The 17,855-nt window shown below is 34.6% G+C and overlaps 2 protein-coding genes and 1 non-coding gene across 3 annotated transcripts; 2 read left to right on the forward strand and 1 right to left on the reverse strand.

Moving 5' to 3' along the window:
* Nucleotides 1-526: 526 nt before the first annotated feature.
* On the forward strand, nt 527-1,504 carry LOC145618387 (pectinesterase inhibitor 6-like). Its single transcript, XM_081673160.1, has one exon. It carries the CDS (start codon nt 634-636, stop codon nt 1,252-1,254), a length of 621 nt encoding a protein of 206 aa, XP_081529286.1. The 5' UTR covers nt 527-633; the 3' UTR covers nt 1,255-1,504.
* A 1,738-nt stretch (nt 1,505-3,242) lies between these two features.
* LOC145618485 (uncharacterized) lies at nt 3,243-4,190 on the reverse strand. Its single transcript, XM_081673255.1, has one exon. It carries the CDS (start codon nt 4,158-4,160, stop codon nt 3,288-3,290), a length of 873 nt encoding a protein of 290 aa, XP_081529381.1. The 5' UTR covers nt 4,161-4,190; the 3' UTR covers nt 3,243-3,287.
* A 2,495-nt stretch (nt 4,191-6,685) lies between these two features.
* Nucleotides 6,686-6,759, forward strand: TRNAV-AAC (transfer RNA valine (anticodon AAC)). Its single transcript has one exon. It is a non-coding gene; the product is annotated as a tRNA-Val (tRNA).
* The last annotated feature ends 11,096 nt before the right edge of the window (nt 6,760-17,855 follow it).

A 17,855-nucleotide genomic window follows, 5' to 3' on the forward strand; every position in this document is an offset into this window, starting at 1 on the left:
AAATTAAGCCCATGCCAAACATTAGTAACATTGTCAATTTCCAAATCGAACCATGAAACAATTTGCTACAGACACGACCCTGCTGAAACCCAACCTCTAAGAATTCCAACATTTGGAATTCAAAATCAGCCCAAACGAATTTTATTCGACTCAAACTGATCCGATCCAAAACTCTATATTATTGACCTGTATAAGAACCATACCCAATATCAAACCGACCCACGTGAACTCGACTTGAAACCAAACCCAACCGAACCCTTCAGTTGAAGTTCTCGTTACTTGTTGTTGTGGACTTGTGGCGCCCTTACATCCTATATTTAGTTATTGACAGTACAATAGTACACCTCTACATTATTAGATATCACTGTAATCTTTTTAATGAATAGACAGAAACTGCATTTGCATTGATGGATATACCTAACATACTCTTTTTAAGTTCATGAGATCCTTGCTTCCACCCATTCACATGTTAATACATCTCCCTTCCTTTTCCACTAATTTATTACACTCACCACTCTCTTGCCCTTTTAAACACACCCCTTAAAAATAACCTAAACTCTACCCTTATTTAATTTTGTGTTAAAAACATTTTTGGTAATTATACTCAAATTAAAACTAACTAAAAAAAAAAAAATGATCCAATCTACATCTACTACAAAACCATTCAATAATTTCTACATTCTTTGTTTATTTTTCACATCAATATTATTCATCGCCTTTGTTGATGGTACGAATTATGTTCGTGAAGCATGTAGCGTTACAAGGTACCAAGACCTTTGTGTTAAGTCCTTGGCTTCGTACTCAAACAACGCGAAACGTAGTCCTAGCCGGTGGGCACGAGCAGGAGTGTCGGTAACCATTTCCGAGGTCAAGGTAGTATCACAATACCTTGACACGACTAGGAAACACGGTCATATTCGAGGGACACGAAACAGGGCTGCTCTGGCTGATTGTGTGGAGTGCATCCAAGGTGCCCTAGACGATCTTCATAAATCACTAGGAGTGTTAAGAAGGTTAAGTAGTGGTGTGTTTAAGGAACAAATGGGTGATGTTTTGACATGGTTAAGTGCTGCATTGACTGATCAAGACACTTGTATTAATGGTTTCGAGGGTGTTCGAAGAGGCCGGAAAAACAAGCAGATTACTAGGTTATGTGACAAGGTTCAAAATGCTAGTTATATTACTAGTAATGCTCTTGCTCTTGTTAATAAGCTTGCTACTACTGGATTGCATGATTTAGGTGGTGATTATTAAGTTTCTTGGTATAATTCGCGGTGTTTATTGTGGATTAGTTGATGAAGATGTTATGAAGGTAGATAAAAGATCACTTTCAGAGTGATAATGGTACCACATATGTATGTACTATAGTGTGTAATACTGTTATAATAAAGCTTTGATAATTGCTTTCAGTTTAGATATTTATGCATAAATGCGTGTATAACATATGGTGGCAAATTTAATTTGTTGTTACAAGTGAACAAATCAAGTACTAAAATTGATGGAGTTTTCTAAAATCCAAAGTTGATAAATAAACTGTCAATTGCCATTGTTTTTCTTAGAGGTAAGTACTAGTAGTTGGTAAAACTTGAATTGCGCTCTTAAGCAAAAGAAGATTCTAGATTTCTAATTGCTGAACAAGATTCATATTATCACTTACCAAAATTGCATAGTTAAGTTGTTTCATAAAAAAATAATAGAAAGAAGTTAAGTTGTTTGACATACATATAGTGATACTCCTATAGAATACAACAAACAAGTAGTAACAATTAACAAGGAACGTCATAAGCTCATGACACAAGTAATAATTGTTGTCGGCCTTGTATTTTTTTTTAAATAAAATAGGTCATACTTGATTGCTTGATTTGTACTACTTTATCCAAATCTAAATTATAGTATCTATTACATTGAATTGATAGATTATTTATTACTTAAAAGCTACAGTAGCTTATTTGATGACTCGATACAAACAACTTAAACCAACCTAATATTTTTTGATGATTTAATTTAGGATTTTTTCACATTTGCTACCACCTAAAACACCTCACTTCAGATTCGCTACCCATTTAAAAAAAAAATTTACTTTGCTACCACTCTAAACAAAGTTTGTTAGAAATTACTACCCATGCCTTACACCGTTACAAATTTCCGTCAGCATGCCCCGAACCACCGTCCAGCCACCCCACTACCACCCCTTCCCCTCAACTGCCACCCTTCCTCCTCCCCCTGCTGGCGGCCGACGCCCAAAACAACGGCCGACGCCGGCGACCCCACCCCCCTCCCTTTCCCCCACCCACGAACCCAACCCCCTCCCTTTCCCCCACCACAAACCCAACCCCCACCTCCCTTTCCCCCACCCACCGAAGCCAACCCCCACTAAATTCAGCCCCCCTCCCCGTTGCCTCCACCGGAATCGACCCCCCTCCCCTTTTTCTACCCTTTTCGACCACCCCTAACCCTAAACCACCACCCAAAAACCACCATGAGCGAAACCCTAAAATTCGTTAATTGTGGTTTAGGGTTAGGAGTGTCGATTTTTGGGTGGGGGAAGGGGAGGGGGGTCGCTTCCGGTGGGGTAAACGGGGAGAGGGTTGATTTTGATGAGGATTGGCTTCGTGGGTGGAGGGTTTGGCTTCGTGGGTGGTGGGGTTGGCTTCGTGGGTGAGGGAAAGGGAGGGGGGTTTGGCGTCGTGGGTGGGGAAAAGGGAGGGGGGTGAGGTCGCCGGCGCCGGCCGAATCTTTTGGCGCCGGTCGCCGGCAGGGGGGGGAGGGGGAGGGGGAGGGGTAGCAGTTGAAGGGAGGTGGTGGCAGTGGGGTGGCTGGGGTTTTTTTAATTTTTTCTTTTTTTTTTGTTTATTATTTTTTTTTTAAATAAACTTAACGGAAATCCTAACGGATTCCAATAAGTGGTAGTGATTTCTAACAAACTTGGTTTAGGGTGGTAGCAAAGTAAAAAAAAAAATTTAAAACGGTAGCGAATCTGAAGCAAGGTCTTTTAGGTGGTAGCAAATGTAAAAAAATCCTTTAATTTATCCACTGAATAAATTTTAGAACTAACCTTTAAAATTTAAGCTAAATGCCACTTCTATAGGGATGACATGCTAAGCTTTCTAAATTCTAATGTGTGATTTGATGTTTAGAAATTTTGTACACCAAGTTGAACGTATTGACAATATAATTATGGCTAGATAAATAAGTAAATAACAGCAACTTTCATGTAAGCATATATAGCAAAATATTGACAACCAAAATTGTCATTCACTATGAGATCGATTACAAGGTTACAAAAACTAATGTGAAGTGTATTTATAAGGATTTGGCCATGATACTGGTCCTCCTAGACCATATACAGGCTCCAAAGCAATGGGGTTCATAACACAATACTCGTTCGAGGAAGAACAACGACTACCACCACCACCACTACTACCGCGCCCTAATCTCTTAATATCCCCACAACATACATCCGAATTCCTTACATTCCTCATTTGTTGTCGTCTCTCTGCCTCATTTTTCTCCCTTCTTTTCAAATTTTGATTCCTAATAGCGTTACACAACTTTTGTTTCGTATCATTTTTTGATTTATTCTTACTTTTATAAAGACTACTAATAGGCAAAGGCATGGCCTCTAACCCCATCAACTTCGGCACCACCCCTGGCTTACACCATATAACATTCTCCCCTCCTACACTATTTGGCAAATGCAACATCCTCCCTAGCTTAACCCCGTCGATTACACGAGGGGATGGACTACTTTTGCGAAAGGAAGACCTATACATCGCGTCTCTCCCATCTAGGGAGAATCGCGGGTATTGATTCAATGCATTCCTAGCTGATCGTAGGATGTCGGAGTTGTTCACACACGACATCCTACGAGGGAAGTTGATCATTTCTTCTTTGTATTTATAGTACCCTGCCTTTTCTTTTCTTGCAATCTCCTCCTCTATTTCGAGTTGAAGTATCATTTCTTCTAAGGTCACGCTCTTCCTAGGGGGCACATGATCAGCTTCCATTATGTACGACGTAGAAGAGGATGCTTCTTGGGAGTTTGGTTGTTTTTGGTTGAGAGTTGAAGTCGAATTGTCGTCGTTGCATACGTTGCGAATGCCTCTACCCATTTTAGAACCCATTAAGCTCTTACGGAAGAAGAAAGAGAGGTCTTTCATGAGATTTTTGTGGACTAGCTTAGGAAGTAAAAGAAGAAAATGGTTAGAAATTGCAAAAAGAAAGGGACATTATAAAAGAGATATTGTAAGATTTAGGAGTTGTGTGAATGGATTGAATAGGGAGCGGTGATGTATTAAGGGGTGAAAGGGAGATTAAATGAGAATCACATGATTGAAGTGGAGGCAATGTAGCTTCACAAGTTTTAGCACACTCTGCCGTTAATGCAGGGGCAAATAAAGGAATTGATCTCTTTAGTGTCGACTAGTAGAATAGTAAAGTTGGCTATCGGGTCATTCAGATTGGATTTTTTTGGGTCGTATTTGGGTAAATAGCGGTTATATTTAGTTTTGAGGTGAGTTGGGTCTATTTTAATTGTGTTCATCGTGTCAATAAGATTTATTTATTTATTTATATTGAGTTAAATTATTAAATAAGAAGTACAGAATACTAAACCAAAGAAGGAGGATTAGTTGGTCATTTATTTAATTAATTATGGGCTGACAATGACAATTCATGTCGAGTTAAGTTGAGTCAAATTTGGTTAGGTCAAAATCAAGTTAAGTAAACTCCAGTGTAGATTGGTTAAATTTTTATAGTTTTTCCGTTTCCTTATTTACAACACAACCTATAGACATACACTTTTAGGAGGTGATTAGTGAAGGTAAACGAATGATTTATCGTAGGGAAGGATTAGTACCATGTGTTAAAATTATTTTGATAAATTTGTCCGTTTATCACATTGTTAATCTCGACTTCAAAATTTGTACCACAAGAATATATTGTAAGTAAATAAAAACGGAGAAAATACAAAGTATATGAATTTTTGGCATTGAGAAACGCGTTCATTAGTGCACCCTCGTTAATCATTTCATAATTTGTGCTCGATCTATCTTGAGAAAAATACTCTATTGAAAAATCTTACCTAGTTACCTTTTTTTTTTCTTTTTTCTTTTTTTTTTTTTTTTTTTTTGAGAAATTACCTAGTTACCTATACATTTAAATATCTATTTAATCTCTTCTTTCAAAAAAAAATAAAAAAATAAATAAAATAAAATAAAATAAAAAAATAAAAAATTATATATATATATATATATAGATAGATAGATAAATTTAATCTCACCACTAATCCATTGTATATTGTAAGGGGCCGTTTGGTTTATACGGGGTAAACGGAATGGAATGAACAAAGGGAATGGGAGAGAATGGAATGAAATTACCCAAAATTATCTATGCTGTTTGTTTTAAAAACCCAGGGAAACACTATCACCATTTATAAGGTGTTTTTTTACAAAAAAGTTGGTATAAAAGGTGGTTTTTTGCAATTTTTTCTATTAAAAAATTTGTAATAAAATTGTCAAAAAATATTTAACTACCGTGCATTGCACGGGATTTAACCTAGTTGAGTTAAATGACCAAGTTTGTTATGTTCTACATACATTTTAAAAAATTTGGGCTCTAATACATAAATTATTGATACAGAATAGGCCCACTAACCATAAGGTCCTAATATGAAAATAGGCTATGCTTAAGGTCAAATAACATACAGACAAATTACCGGCGATAAGGGTATTTGATTTGATATTCATAATCTACCTAACCTATTACTGTATACACTTTAGTGCATGTTTGGAGGAAAATTTTGTCATGAAATACTTCAATTACTGAGTTCATATGTTTTAGTTTGTGCTTGCTTCATTGAATTTTGATCGATAAGGTAGAGTTTAATTTTGAAAAAGGAATTATCTAACCTTGGTGTATACTTTCTTTTGTCTTAAAAAAAAAGTTGATATTGAGATTATCTAATGTGTGCCTATGTTTTCAATACGTGAATACACTTGTTAAACGCTGTATCTACTCAAGAATATCAAGAAATGAAGAGTATTTTATTTCCAATAAGAGTTACTATTAGAGATATATATTTTTCAATATAATTTGATCTCATATCTCTAACAGTTACAAAACCCGAGAATTGATCTACCAATCAGATTACATGGATTAAAAAGCTACTGTAAGCTACATCTATTTGAGTAACGTGATTAAAGGGAGGGTATTTAAACTTCCCAACATACATGACCAAAAAGGCAAAAAGCATAGCTCACAAATAGTTAATTAAGCCGCACCTACCCTTGATCTTGGTCAGAAATAATGGTTTGTTTATAGGAGTAAAAAATCCCTATATTGTGATTGAATGAGATCATGCAGAGTATATAGAAATTAAGGCATGGAGATCCAATTATTACATTCTACAATATATTCTTAGATATAATATAAGTTCTAAGATGTGAGACAATAATCTTAAAGAATGCTATTTTAATGTTTATGGTCCTCACATTAATCAATAATTCAAAACATACATGAACATACAAACATGTTTAATGACAAAAAACATGGATGAATATGATTGGCGAGTGATGACTATATTAACAAGGCATTGTAGTGGGCCTAGTGGGACCAAAGAATATACATGCATGCATGGCTTATTTCAAATCTATATTAAATTATCATGTACGATGAACAACAAGTTGGTTTCGTGGTGTAGTTGGTTATCACGTCAGTCTAACACACTGAAGGTCTCCAGTTCGAGCCTGGGCGAAGCCATTTCTGTTTTTTTTTTATTAATATATACGAAGTATTTATTTATTTATTTATTTACTTTATAATTTTGTCTAGTGAAGGAAAAAAATGTAATCGTGTGATTGTAAAACTTTTCACGGTAGAAAGAAATTAATCGGTAAGTGCAATCGTGGAGACAGAATTGGAGTAGTGTTTTGGTAAAGTAAGCTTTTATGTATGTCTTGTTCGCAATACGTAAACTTGCTCTTTTAAGCACAATTTTACACAAATATTTTACATTATTGTACAAGGTAATGCTCATCAGCTCATGTGAATTTCAATTTTGTTTTACCTTAAATAATGATGAATATGCCTATCGAGCTCATCTTTGTCAACCCAAACTTGTATTATAAATTGTCTTCACGATAGAAAGAAATTAATCGATAAGTGCAGTCGCGGAGATAGAATTGGAGAAGTAGTGTTTTCATTAGTAAAATAAGCTTTTATATATGTATGTCTAGCTTGTTCACTATACGTTAACTTGCTCTTTTAAGCATAAATTTACACTAATATTTTACATTATTGTACAAGGTAATGCTCATGTGAATTTCATTTTTGTTTTACCTTAAATAATGATGAATTTGTCTATGGAGCTCATCTTTGTCAACCTAAAACCTGTATCATAAATTGTCTATAGGGAAGCAATAGACTTGCCCACCAATGTTGGTCATCACCAATGGTGGTACTATGGACATTATATTACATAGCTCTTTATACTTTCTCATCACCCTATCTTCTGATACATTAGGAATTTCGATCCCCTTGTGAGAAGAGGTTTTTAATATTTTTTTTCCCTTTTTTCTTTAGTATCGTAACAAATTAAAAGATATGTCTATCAATTCATAGACACTGATAGTCTGATAGAGACATAGAGTCATGTATTATGTACAAGAGTACACCTATATATTTTTGTAGATGACATTCGTATTTTGTAGTTTACATTGTATATACTTTAGTACTTATCTATTCCACAAGTATTCCTGCTAGAGGTAAGTTGGGGTTGAGGATTCCCTTACGGCCAACATCTTCTCCCTCCCCCCCCCCCCCTCCCTAAAACTTTCAATAGTGTAGGGAATATTTCAAGCATTATGACCCCAAACTTGAACCCCACTGTGATCATACACTAAAGTATGGTGGCGTTCCAAAGGGAAAGAAAAGAGAGCAAAAGAGTCGCCAACAAGTTTTAGGAACTTGTAAACCCAAAAGACAATCCAAAAGGACCATCAACTCCATAAGGTCTTGAACCAAACAGGGTTCGAGGATGAGGGTACGAATCCAATCTACAAAAGAAAGGACCCGCCCTATAAAATAGGCCTCTACTTTGTTCTGCTCGTATTCATGTGCGCTTTTCAAATAACATACAAACATTATATTGAACCTAACCTGTTTATTTATGTTGGTTGAATATTAATGCACAAATAAAACTATTATTGGCGATCACTTGAGTTAAAATCACATTAGCCTAAACCAAATTATTAATTATCTTATTAAGCGTGATTTCAAGTACAAATTCCCTTTAAACATGCATAAAAGGTGTGATCAAGCAATAACAATAATATATAAAGCAACATAAATAATAATAATCAAAATCATAATAATAATCATAATATAATCATAATCTTGATAAGGCATAATAAAGCTTAATAATAATAGCAAGATCCTAGGCATGATATTAACAAGATTAATAACAAACCCTAGCATGTCACTAAGCAATAAAGATCAAAGCTTTAAACCTAACATGGCACTAACATGATATCATGATATTAGAAAAGAGTAAAGGCATCCAAAACATGATACTAGAAAGCATAAAATAACATCCTAACATGATACTAGAAAGCATTAAAAACATCCTAATATGGTACTAGGAATTTTAAACAATAATAATCATGCTTTCTACATTGTGAAAGAAATAGAGAGTAAGCTAACCTACTTACTTTGAAGCCTCGTACCTCTTTCTTGCACGTCTAGGGCGAAGGCAACTTCGAACTTGGCTAAGAGATTCTAAGTCTAGTGAATGCGGAATATTGTATTTTGTAAAAAGGTTGGTTTAGAAAGAGAGAGAGAGAAATTAAGAATTAAGTAATTCTTGATGAGAGTTAATGAATAAAAACGGAGGTTTGAGACCCTATTTATAAGGAAATAGTCCGGAAAATCATAGAATTTGATAAGGAATAAAACTACACGCTGTCGCCAGGAATCCACTCTGTCGCGAGGCGACAGCCTTGTCGTTTGGCGACAACCTGGTTTAAGCGCGTTTTTCCACGCGAAATCCGATCTTTAATCAACTTGATCTACAGAATCCGTACAGAAGATAAAGAAACGTATTTTTCAAAGATAATAATAATAATAATGATATTAAAATAATAATAATAATAATATTTTATTATTCCAAATAAAAGTCCACTTTAAAATAAATAATTATTAAATCTAATAATATTAGAATTAAAAGGAACCTTCTAGAAACTTCTAGAAAGCTATAATTAATCCTAATAATTTTAGGAATAATAATTAACATTGGGTCCTCCTCTAGATCATTGGGCCGTATGTAAATAATTAACCGGGCCCAGTTTAGTATTTTGGCCATAACTTCCTCAATTTTCATCGGAATTGGGCTTATAATATATCGTTGGAAAGGTCTCTTCTTCGAGCCCCATCCAACTACACTATTATTGGACCTTAATTATGGACCAAACTAAACTGGTTTGGCTAGTTTTAAATAAACAAAGTTATTTTCGAAAACAGAGAGAAGAGAATTTTTAAATAAAACTAAACCGCAACTCTTGACTTTCAAACACTTTCACCTCATTCGATTATGGTTCGACGTGAAAGATATTCATCACTGGGTTTGGTTTTGGGGAGACACAAATGGGTGTCTACAAATAGCAAGTGTTGCCTGCTTAACAAGATTAAGTTGACATGTGATAAAAATCAATCCAATATGACATTTTTTCTTTACCTAAAAAAATGTTTTAATGAAAGAAAAACATTCAAATGAAGAATATTTGGAGTTAAATGCATTCAAAAAGCTTTTTGAATCGCGTTGACTTACCGTAGATTTTTCTCTTAAGGTGATTTTCATGGCGATTTGAGCTGCTAGGTCGGGATCTTCATCTAGCTTCTTCTTCACCATGCCACGCAAGAAGAAAACATCAACTCCACTCCCGCAAAACACTAATCATGCTCCTATTGATAAGATCTTGGATAATCTGAGAAAATTTAGGATCTCTTCAACTAACCCGATTACTGAAGAAGATGAACTGGTGACTCCTCCTCCTCACCTGGTGCATCCAACTGCTGGAATGATATCCAGAGGTGATTTGAGGATGCTTGAAATCTTTCAAAGAAGTTCGATTGCCCAAAATCAAGCTGAATCAGTGAATCCAATGGAACAATAACTAGGGTTTCTACGGTTACTGTTTCATTGATTTCTGGGCAAAATCAGAGCTCTGTAATTCCTTCTGTTGGTAATACTGATACTTCTAAGGGTCGTGAAGCTTCGAATCAAGTCCCTGAAGTCCCCACTGAAGAATGGAAGGATTTGTTCAAGGGGAAGCTAAATGCAAAAGGGGCTTCTCTGTCCTTTATTGCTCCTGTAATTAGGGATGGGAGTCGATTGCTAAACTCAGCTCAGTAGAAATTCAGGAAGGCAACAAGAAATGGGGTAATGCTCTTATCTTCTATGTTGTTGGTTATTCCCCAATTATTTCTGTTGTTCATAAGTATATTGCTGATAACTGGAGTAAACCAGACATATTTTGACATGATGAGGGATATCTTATAATCAATCTGAAGTCTGCAGATGATAAAAATGCTATTCTATGTTATAGTCCTCATATGTTCTTTGGTAAACCTGCCATAGTCAAAGCTTGGTCTGACAAATTTGATTTTCATGCTGAAATCTTAAGAACTATTCCTTTGTGGATTAAACTGCCTAATTTACCTTTGAACTGTTGGGGTGCTTATACTCTGAGTAGAATTGGTAGTTTAATTGGTAATCCAGTTTGTGCTTATGAGTGTACATCAAGGTGGGCATGATTGTGCTGCTCCTCAAAAGCCTGCTCAAGGAAAGAAATAGTCTGGTGGCACTAAAAAATCAAGTTGGGGTTAAGAAAGTATGGGTTCCTAAGAAAACCAATCCTACTGCCGGTGATAAACCTGCTGAGCCTGTTAAGGAAGTTACTCCAACTCCTCAGGTTCAGAAACCTGATGAATGGTAGGTTCCTAGTAAGAAATCAAAGAAGAAAATTAACAGACATATCACTTTTCCTGTTCCTAGCTCAAATACATATATACCTTTGGTTAATCATGATAATGATGTTGTTAATATTATGGATGAGGCTGAAGAACCTATTAGGGGTGATGGTAATCCCTCTTTGGGGAAATGTTAGTCTTATCATGGAATATAAGGGGTCTTAATGACCTTGGGAAGATAGCTTGCTTCTGTTAAGAAGCTTCTTTCAGAGCTAAAAATAGATGTTATGTTCCTTGTGGAAAGTAAAGTTAAACAAAAAAAATAGTGTAAATGTTCAGAGGAAGTTTGTTATCCCTTGTTCTTGGCATTGTAACTATTCCAAATCTCCTAAAGGTAGAATTTGGGTGGGGTGGAAAGTTGAGTGTCTCACTATGGATATTCTTGTGTCTACTGAGCAGTTTGTTCACTGTTTACTCAGTACAAAAGATCTACAGACTCAGATTATGGTTACTTTTGTGTATAGTCTTCATATTATTCAAGACAGGATGCATCTATGGGCTAGTCTTAAGGGGCTACCTAGTACTCTCTTTCCTTAGCTATGTACTAGAGACATTAATTCTATCTTGTCTGCTGATGATAACTTGAATGGAGCTTTTGTCTCTGAGTATGAGACCAAGGACTTTCAACAATGTATTGATGATTTGACTCTTGTTGAAATAAAAATTAAAGCAAGGGGTCCTTTTACTCTTGGTGTAATAAAGCTCATGTTGGTCCTAGAACCTTTTCTAGGATTGATAGAGGTTTTTTAAACCAGGTTTGGATCAGTTGTTATGGTCATGTTGAAGCTATATACTTGCCTCCTTCTTTATCTGATCATAATCCTCTTGTATATGAAATTTTTCATGCCCATCCTGGGAAAGGGAGACCTTTCAGGTTCCTTAACTATCTAGCTGATCATGATAGTTTCTTATCTATTATGGAAACTACTTGGCAAAGCACTGGTTCTAGAAATGCTAGGAATGATGTTTGGTGTAAGCTCAAGCATGTGAAGACTGCTTTAAAGACTTTGAACATTGAGAAGTTTGGTGATATCAATGCAAAGCTTGATTCTGCTCAAAATCGTCTTAATGAGATTCAGCAATAAATCTCTAGTGATGTTACCAATACATATCTATATACTCAGGAGCTAGAAGCTATTGCAAATATGAAACATTGGTTAAGCATCCAAGAGAGTGTCTATAGACAGAAATCTAGGGTGGATTGGATGCAGCTTGGTGATGGGAATAATCATTACTTCTTTTCTGTTATGAAGCAAAGACAAAGCAGGAACATAATTTATTCTATTTACACTGATCAAGGTGAATTGCTGAAGACTCCTGCTACCATTGAAGCTGAGTTTACTGGAATCTATAAGAATCTGCTGGATTCTAGGGCCACTTCCCTTCTTAGGGTTGATTTGAAAACTATGAGAAAGGGAAGACAGTTGTCTAGGGCTGCTCAGAGCTCTCTCATTTCCCCTATTACTATTGAAGAGATTGATTTAGCACTTAAGGGTATTGACAACACCAAGGCCCTAGTATTGATGGTTTCAATGCTCTTTTCTTCAATAAAACTTGGAACATTATGAAATCTGATGTTTATGCAAGTGTTATGGAGTTCTTTAATACTGGCAAAATGTTGAGGCATTGTAATTGCACTACTGTAACCTTAGTCCCTAAGGTGCAGAATTCTTCTTATGCTAAAGATTACAGGCCAATTGCTTGTTGTACAGTCCTGTATATGCTGATTTCTAAAATTTTGACTTCATGACTTGCTTCTGTTCTTCATGAGATTATTAATAGTGCTCAGGCTGGGTTTATTCCTGGCAAGCATATAGGAGACAATATCTTGCTTGCAACTAAATTAATTAAAGGTTATATTCATAAGTATATCACTCCAAGGTGTATGCTTAAGATTGATCTCAAAAAAGCTTATGATTCAGTTGAGTGGAGTTTTTTGGAGACTGTTATGGCTGAGCTTAGCTTCCCTGCTCAGTTTATCAGTTGGATTAGGGGTTGTCTTTCTACTGTTACTTTCTTAATCTTGATCAATAGTGCCCCTGCCAAGCCTTTTCCAGCTAGAAAGGGACTTAGACAAAGTGATCCTATGTCCTTCCTATTTGCAATTGGAATGGGGTATTTGTCTAGATGTCTCTTTGAGCTGCACCAGAATCTTAATTTCAACTACCACCCTAGGTGTGAAAAAATGAATCTGACTCATCTCATGTTTGCTGATGATCTACTGATGTTTTCTAGGGCAGATTCTGGTTCTGTTTATCTTCTTTTCCAAGCTTTCACTAAGTTCTCTGAAGCTTCAGGTCTTTTTGCAAATCTGGACAAGAGTGAGGTCTATTTTGGTGGTATGTCATAAGATGGGCAAGCTAATCTCAGATCTTTAATTAGTGTTGCTCTTGGGTCTATCCCTTTTAGATACCTTGGAGTTCCCATATCTTCAAAGAAACTCACTATTGGTCAGTGTAAACCTTTGGTTGACAAAGTGACTGTTAAAATCAATGGGTGGGCTGCTAGGCTTCTGTCTTATGCTGGTAGGTTGCAATTAGTAAAGAGTGTCCTTTTTGGTGTTCAAACCTATTGGGCACAAATTTTTTTCCTTCCCAAGAAGATTCTAAGAGAAATTGAATCAAGATTTAGGGTCTTTATTTGGACTGGGAAAGCTAATCCCTCAAAGAAATCCTTAGTTTCTTGAATCTTGCTGCTATCACTAAGCTTCTCTGGGATTTAGCCCACAAAGCTGACAGTCTTTGGGTTTAATGGGTCCACACTTATTATTTTAAGGAGAAACCCTGATGGGGTGTGGCTGCTCCTAAGAAATGCTCTTGGGTGCTTAAGAGAATCAAATGTAGAACTATCATTGATACTATTGGCAATTAGGATTTTGTGATGCAAGGTGGCAAAATCAAAATCAAGAAGATCTATCATTGCATCATTATGCAGGCTCCTAAAGTTGGCTAGAGAAGGATTTTATTCAATAACTTTACTTCTCCAAAGAGTTCATTTATCACATGGCTGCTGTCAGAAACAGATTGATGACTAAGGACAGGCTGCTAAGTTGGAACATAAACTGTGATCCTGTCTATTTTCTTTGTAATCAGAGCTTTGAAACTGTGCAACACTTATTTTTTGACAGCTCTTTTAGTAAAAAGGTGTGGATGCAGGTGCTTAAGGTGCTTGATTATAAGAGACCTATCATACAGTTTGAAGCTGAAATGAACTGGGTTTCCAAGATCTGCCGAAAGTATAGACCCAAGTATAGACTGTTGGGAATGTGTTTTGCTGAATTTGTTTACCATATTTGGTTACAGAGGAATTCTGTGATATTTACAGGAAGCTGCAAGTTTGCTGATACTGTTCTCAGAGATTTCCTGTTTTCAGTAGCTTGTAGATTACCTGTTTATGACAGGCATCTGCTGATTCTGTAATTTTTGTATTTTTGGCTGTTTGGCTGCTTTGGCTGCAATAAGCCTGTTTTAGCAGATTACAGGCCTATCTGTTTCTGCTTCTTTTGCTTTAGGTGCTTTGTCTAGTCCTGGTTTCTAGAATCCTTCCTAGAAGGTGGCTGCGAACTTGAGTCTAGTAGTTGCCTTTGGGTCTTCCTAGAATCCTTCCTAATAGGTGGCTAGAACCGGGCTATTTGGTGGTGTTTGGCCTGTTTTAGGTCAAGTGGTGTTTGTTTCCAGTTATAGCTTAGCCTTTGTAAGTTGTAACTGTTTCTCTTTGGTAATAAATTTCCTTATTTACCAAAAAAAAAAAAAAATATATTTGGAGTTACGCCTAGCAATAGCCACCTAGGGGTGGCTTATATATGGACTTCAGTTTCCTCTTCCATAAGCATTGTTTTGTTCACTTCTTATTTTGAAAATTTCAAACAATGATTAATGAAATCATAGAAAATGTGCTAAAGAAATATAAGTTCCAATGGTATCTATTCTCAATTACATGGATTAAGGGCATGTTCTGAATTATTGAATTAAATTGAGCTAAATTGAACTGAACTAAATTGAATATTTTATGAGAGGAGAAAAGTAGGAACTAAACTGAACTGAAAATAAGCTGAAGATAACATGCCCTAAGGTAAATTTAGATAAGTTTATATAAAAATTGATATGTGAGTAAAATTGGCCTCTAAAAATGAAAGATTAAGGATGAAGACTCGTGATTACCTCTTTAAAAAGATAATTACAACTTTAGTAAAGTGGAAAGAGTAATACAACAATTGTAAGGAAAAATGTAAAACTAACTAACAATACTTGAGATTAATGGAAAGGTTCCTTTAATTAGTTAATTAGACAATAATACCTTCGACCAATATTTCGCCCTCAAAAACGCTAATCATGTGTGCTTAAGTCTTAACCTAATTACATTATTATATTAATCATAAATCTGTTTAAAATGAGATTACAAGATGCCGACACGTACAATCTAAAGTTTTCTAACTTATGAAATCTATTTTATAGTAACAAAATTATAAAAATAATAATATTAATAAAACAAAATAAATTAATAAACAGTGATGCACCATCTGCTAGTTAGTTCGGTTGTGTCAATCACAAGTTTTAGGTAATTGTCAAGCATTTTGTCCTCCTACCCTAAATGATGGAAAACTAATAATCATGTAACAACTACAATAGTACCCTATTAAAGGGCGGAAAGGCTAAAACATTGGAGTAATTTTGTTACTTTCATTATAACTAACTTATTATTTATTAGTTAGAGAAGGTTTTTTTTTTTTTTTTTTTTTTTGATATTTATTTTTAAAATAAAAATAGAATCAGAAACTAATTAAGTAAAGGTGATCGATCGATGTTGCTTGTTGACACAAGGCACAAACAAAATTCACGTGCTAGTCATTCCAACCATGAAAATTAAGTGTGAGCAAATGAGCTCACTATTTTCATCATTTTCAAAGCAAATTACACCAATTTAAAGTTTAGTATTATTAAGCTCATGCTTGGAATGGGGACAGTGTATTAAGGAGTAAAAAAAAGATAGATTAACAAAATGGTGGATTTAAAATTTAGATAGTTGCCAAAAAAATTAGATTGTGATAGCGTAATGATAAAGGAGGGAAAATATTGCCCTTATTTTGATTGTAATTGGTATTCTAGTATAGTGATGGATAACTATTATTATACTATTATGAGATAGTAATCTTCCATTCTTCCCATCTCATTCTTTTCTCTTCATACCATCACTGTCATAAATTTACATTCAATTTTTTGGACTTGAATTCAAATGTAATATATTTCTCTCAATCTAAGCACGTCTTAAGTGTCATCAAATCATTTGTTTCAATAGAAGAATATTTTTGATATATATACAAGTAATACAGCAGACCTAGCAAATTTGGTCCATATAAACAAAGAGTATGTAATTACATGTTTCAAATAATCAACTAAATATCAAATCATATCCAACATAATAAATGATTTCAATAACACTAAGGGAGTGTTAAAATCTAAATCAATCCTTCACTCACTTGATTTTATTAATCCTTATTATATGAATCAAATGTAAGGACAAAATAAATTTATCTAACCAAAGTCAATTCTCAAAAAGTAAACACAACATTAATATAGAATTTATTTTTTATTTTATTTAATGACGGTGTTTTACTAAATATTCAAACAAATCCGTTATTATAGCTCAAAATGACGTTTTATACAATTAAGCCCTTTGGGACGTCGATGTACTATTTAATGACGGTGATGAAGTTGCATTTAGTAAAAAGAAGTTACGTTTAACGCGCAAATACTCAAATTTAAAAAAAAAAATTTAAAAAAATGTATGTATGTAGCAATCGACTAAACATTAAATAACTCCAAAATTGTTTGGACAAACATAAGATAGTGCGGGCGAAGTGGTATGAAACGAATAAGAAAATCACAAAAATAAGACCAAATTCAAAGCGTTGGAATTAGATTGGTAACAAACAGCCCATGATAGAAGACTACTCGTACTTACTTAACACTTGTTAATCAAGAAAATACACTTATAAAAGCGTCAATAAATAAAATAAAATAAAATAATGACAGATTTAAATTTTGATTAGTCAACGAAAATGATGGAGCGTCGATATCACTCCATAAAATTCTTCCCACCAAATTTGTGTGCCTTTAAGTGGAATTTGGGCTTTCCTTTCCTTTTTATTTTCTTCCCACCAAAATGGCCTTTTCTTTAGGCATGGAAAACATACCCAAAATTTTGGGGGTTAAATTACAATTTTACCCTTTTGGACTCTTCTCTTTAAAGCTTTTCGTTTCTAGTACGGTGAAAATTAATGCTTTGAATTGTCCAAGGGCTTGAAATTTCAATTTCAAAAAGAAAATATCTTTTGTCCAAGTTTTTAAGGTATGATTGTATTATTCCGTAAGATTTATGAGGGTAGTGCAAAATGTGCAATCATGAATTTAAATTATTTGTACGGGTATTGGAAATTAGGATTGTTTATTCTCTTTTACGAAAGTTATCAACTGTTTAATGAAAATAGTCGTTTTTATAACACCTTTCGAGTTCAGATTGGTGAGTCTTATTTCGAGTTTGGAGTGATTGTTGTCACAATTGTATTATTTCTAATTATTGCTTTGAAGGATCCATTTGTTGTCACAATTCGTTACTGATTTGGGTAGTAAATACAATTAATAACGACCCATTTGTTCATCATATTTTAGCTTATTTTATCTTATATCAAAAACATAAATTTAGATATTATAAAGATAAAGAAAAAAAATGTCAAAAGTTCAAAAAAATAGTTTATAGACAAATGATTCTTAAAATTCAAAGAAAAAAAGTTTAGAAAAAAAAAAAAATAGGTTTGGATAATCCCTGATAAA

Source organism: Chenopodium album, chromosome 26, assembly GCF_948465745.1.
Source record: "Chenopodium album chromosome 26, dcCheAlbu1.1, whole genome shotgun sequence".
NCBI lineage: Eukaryota > Viridiplantae > Streptophyta > Magnoliopsida > Caryophyllales > Amaranthaceae > Chenopodium > Chenopodium album.

Excerpts from the sequence above, each read along its gene's own strand:
- LOC145618387 (XM_081673160.1), top strand. The coding sequence starts at position 634 with ATGATCCAATCTACATCTACTACAAAACCATTCAATAATTTCTACATT.
- LOC145618485 (XM_081673255.1), bottom strand. The coding sequence starts at position 4,160 with ATGAAAGACCTCTCTTTCTTCTTCCGTAAGAGCTTAATGGGTTCTAAA.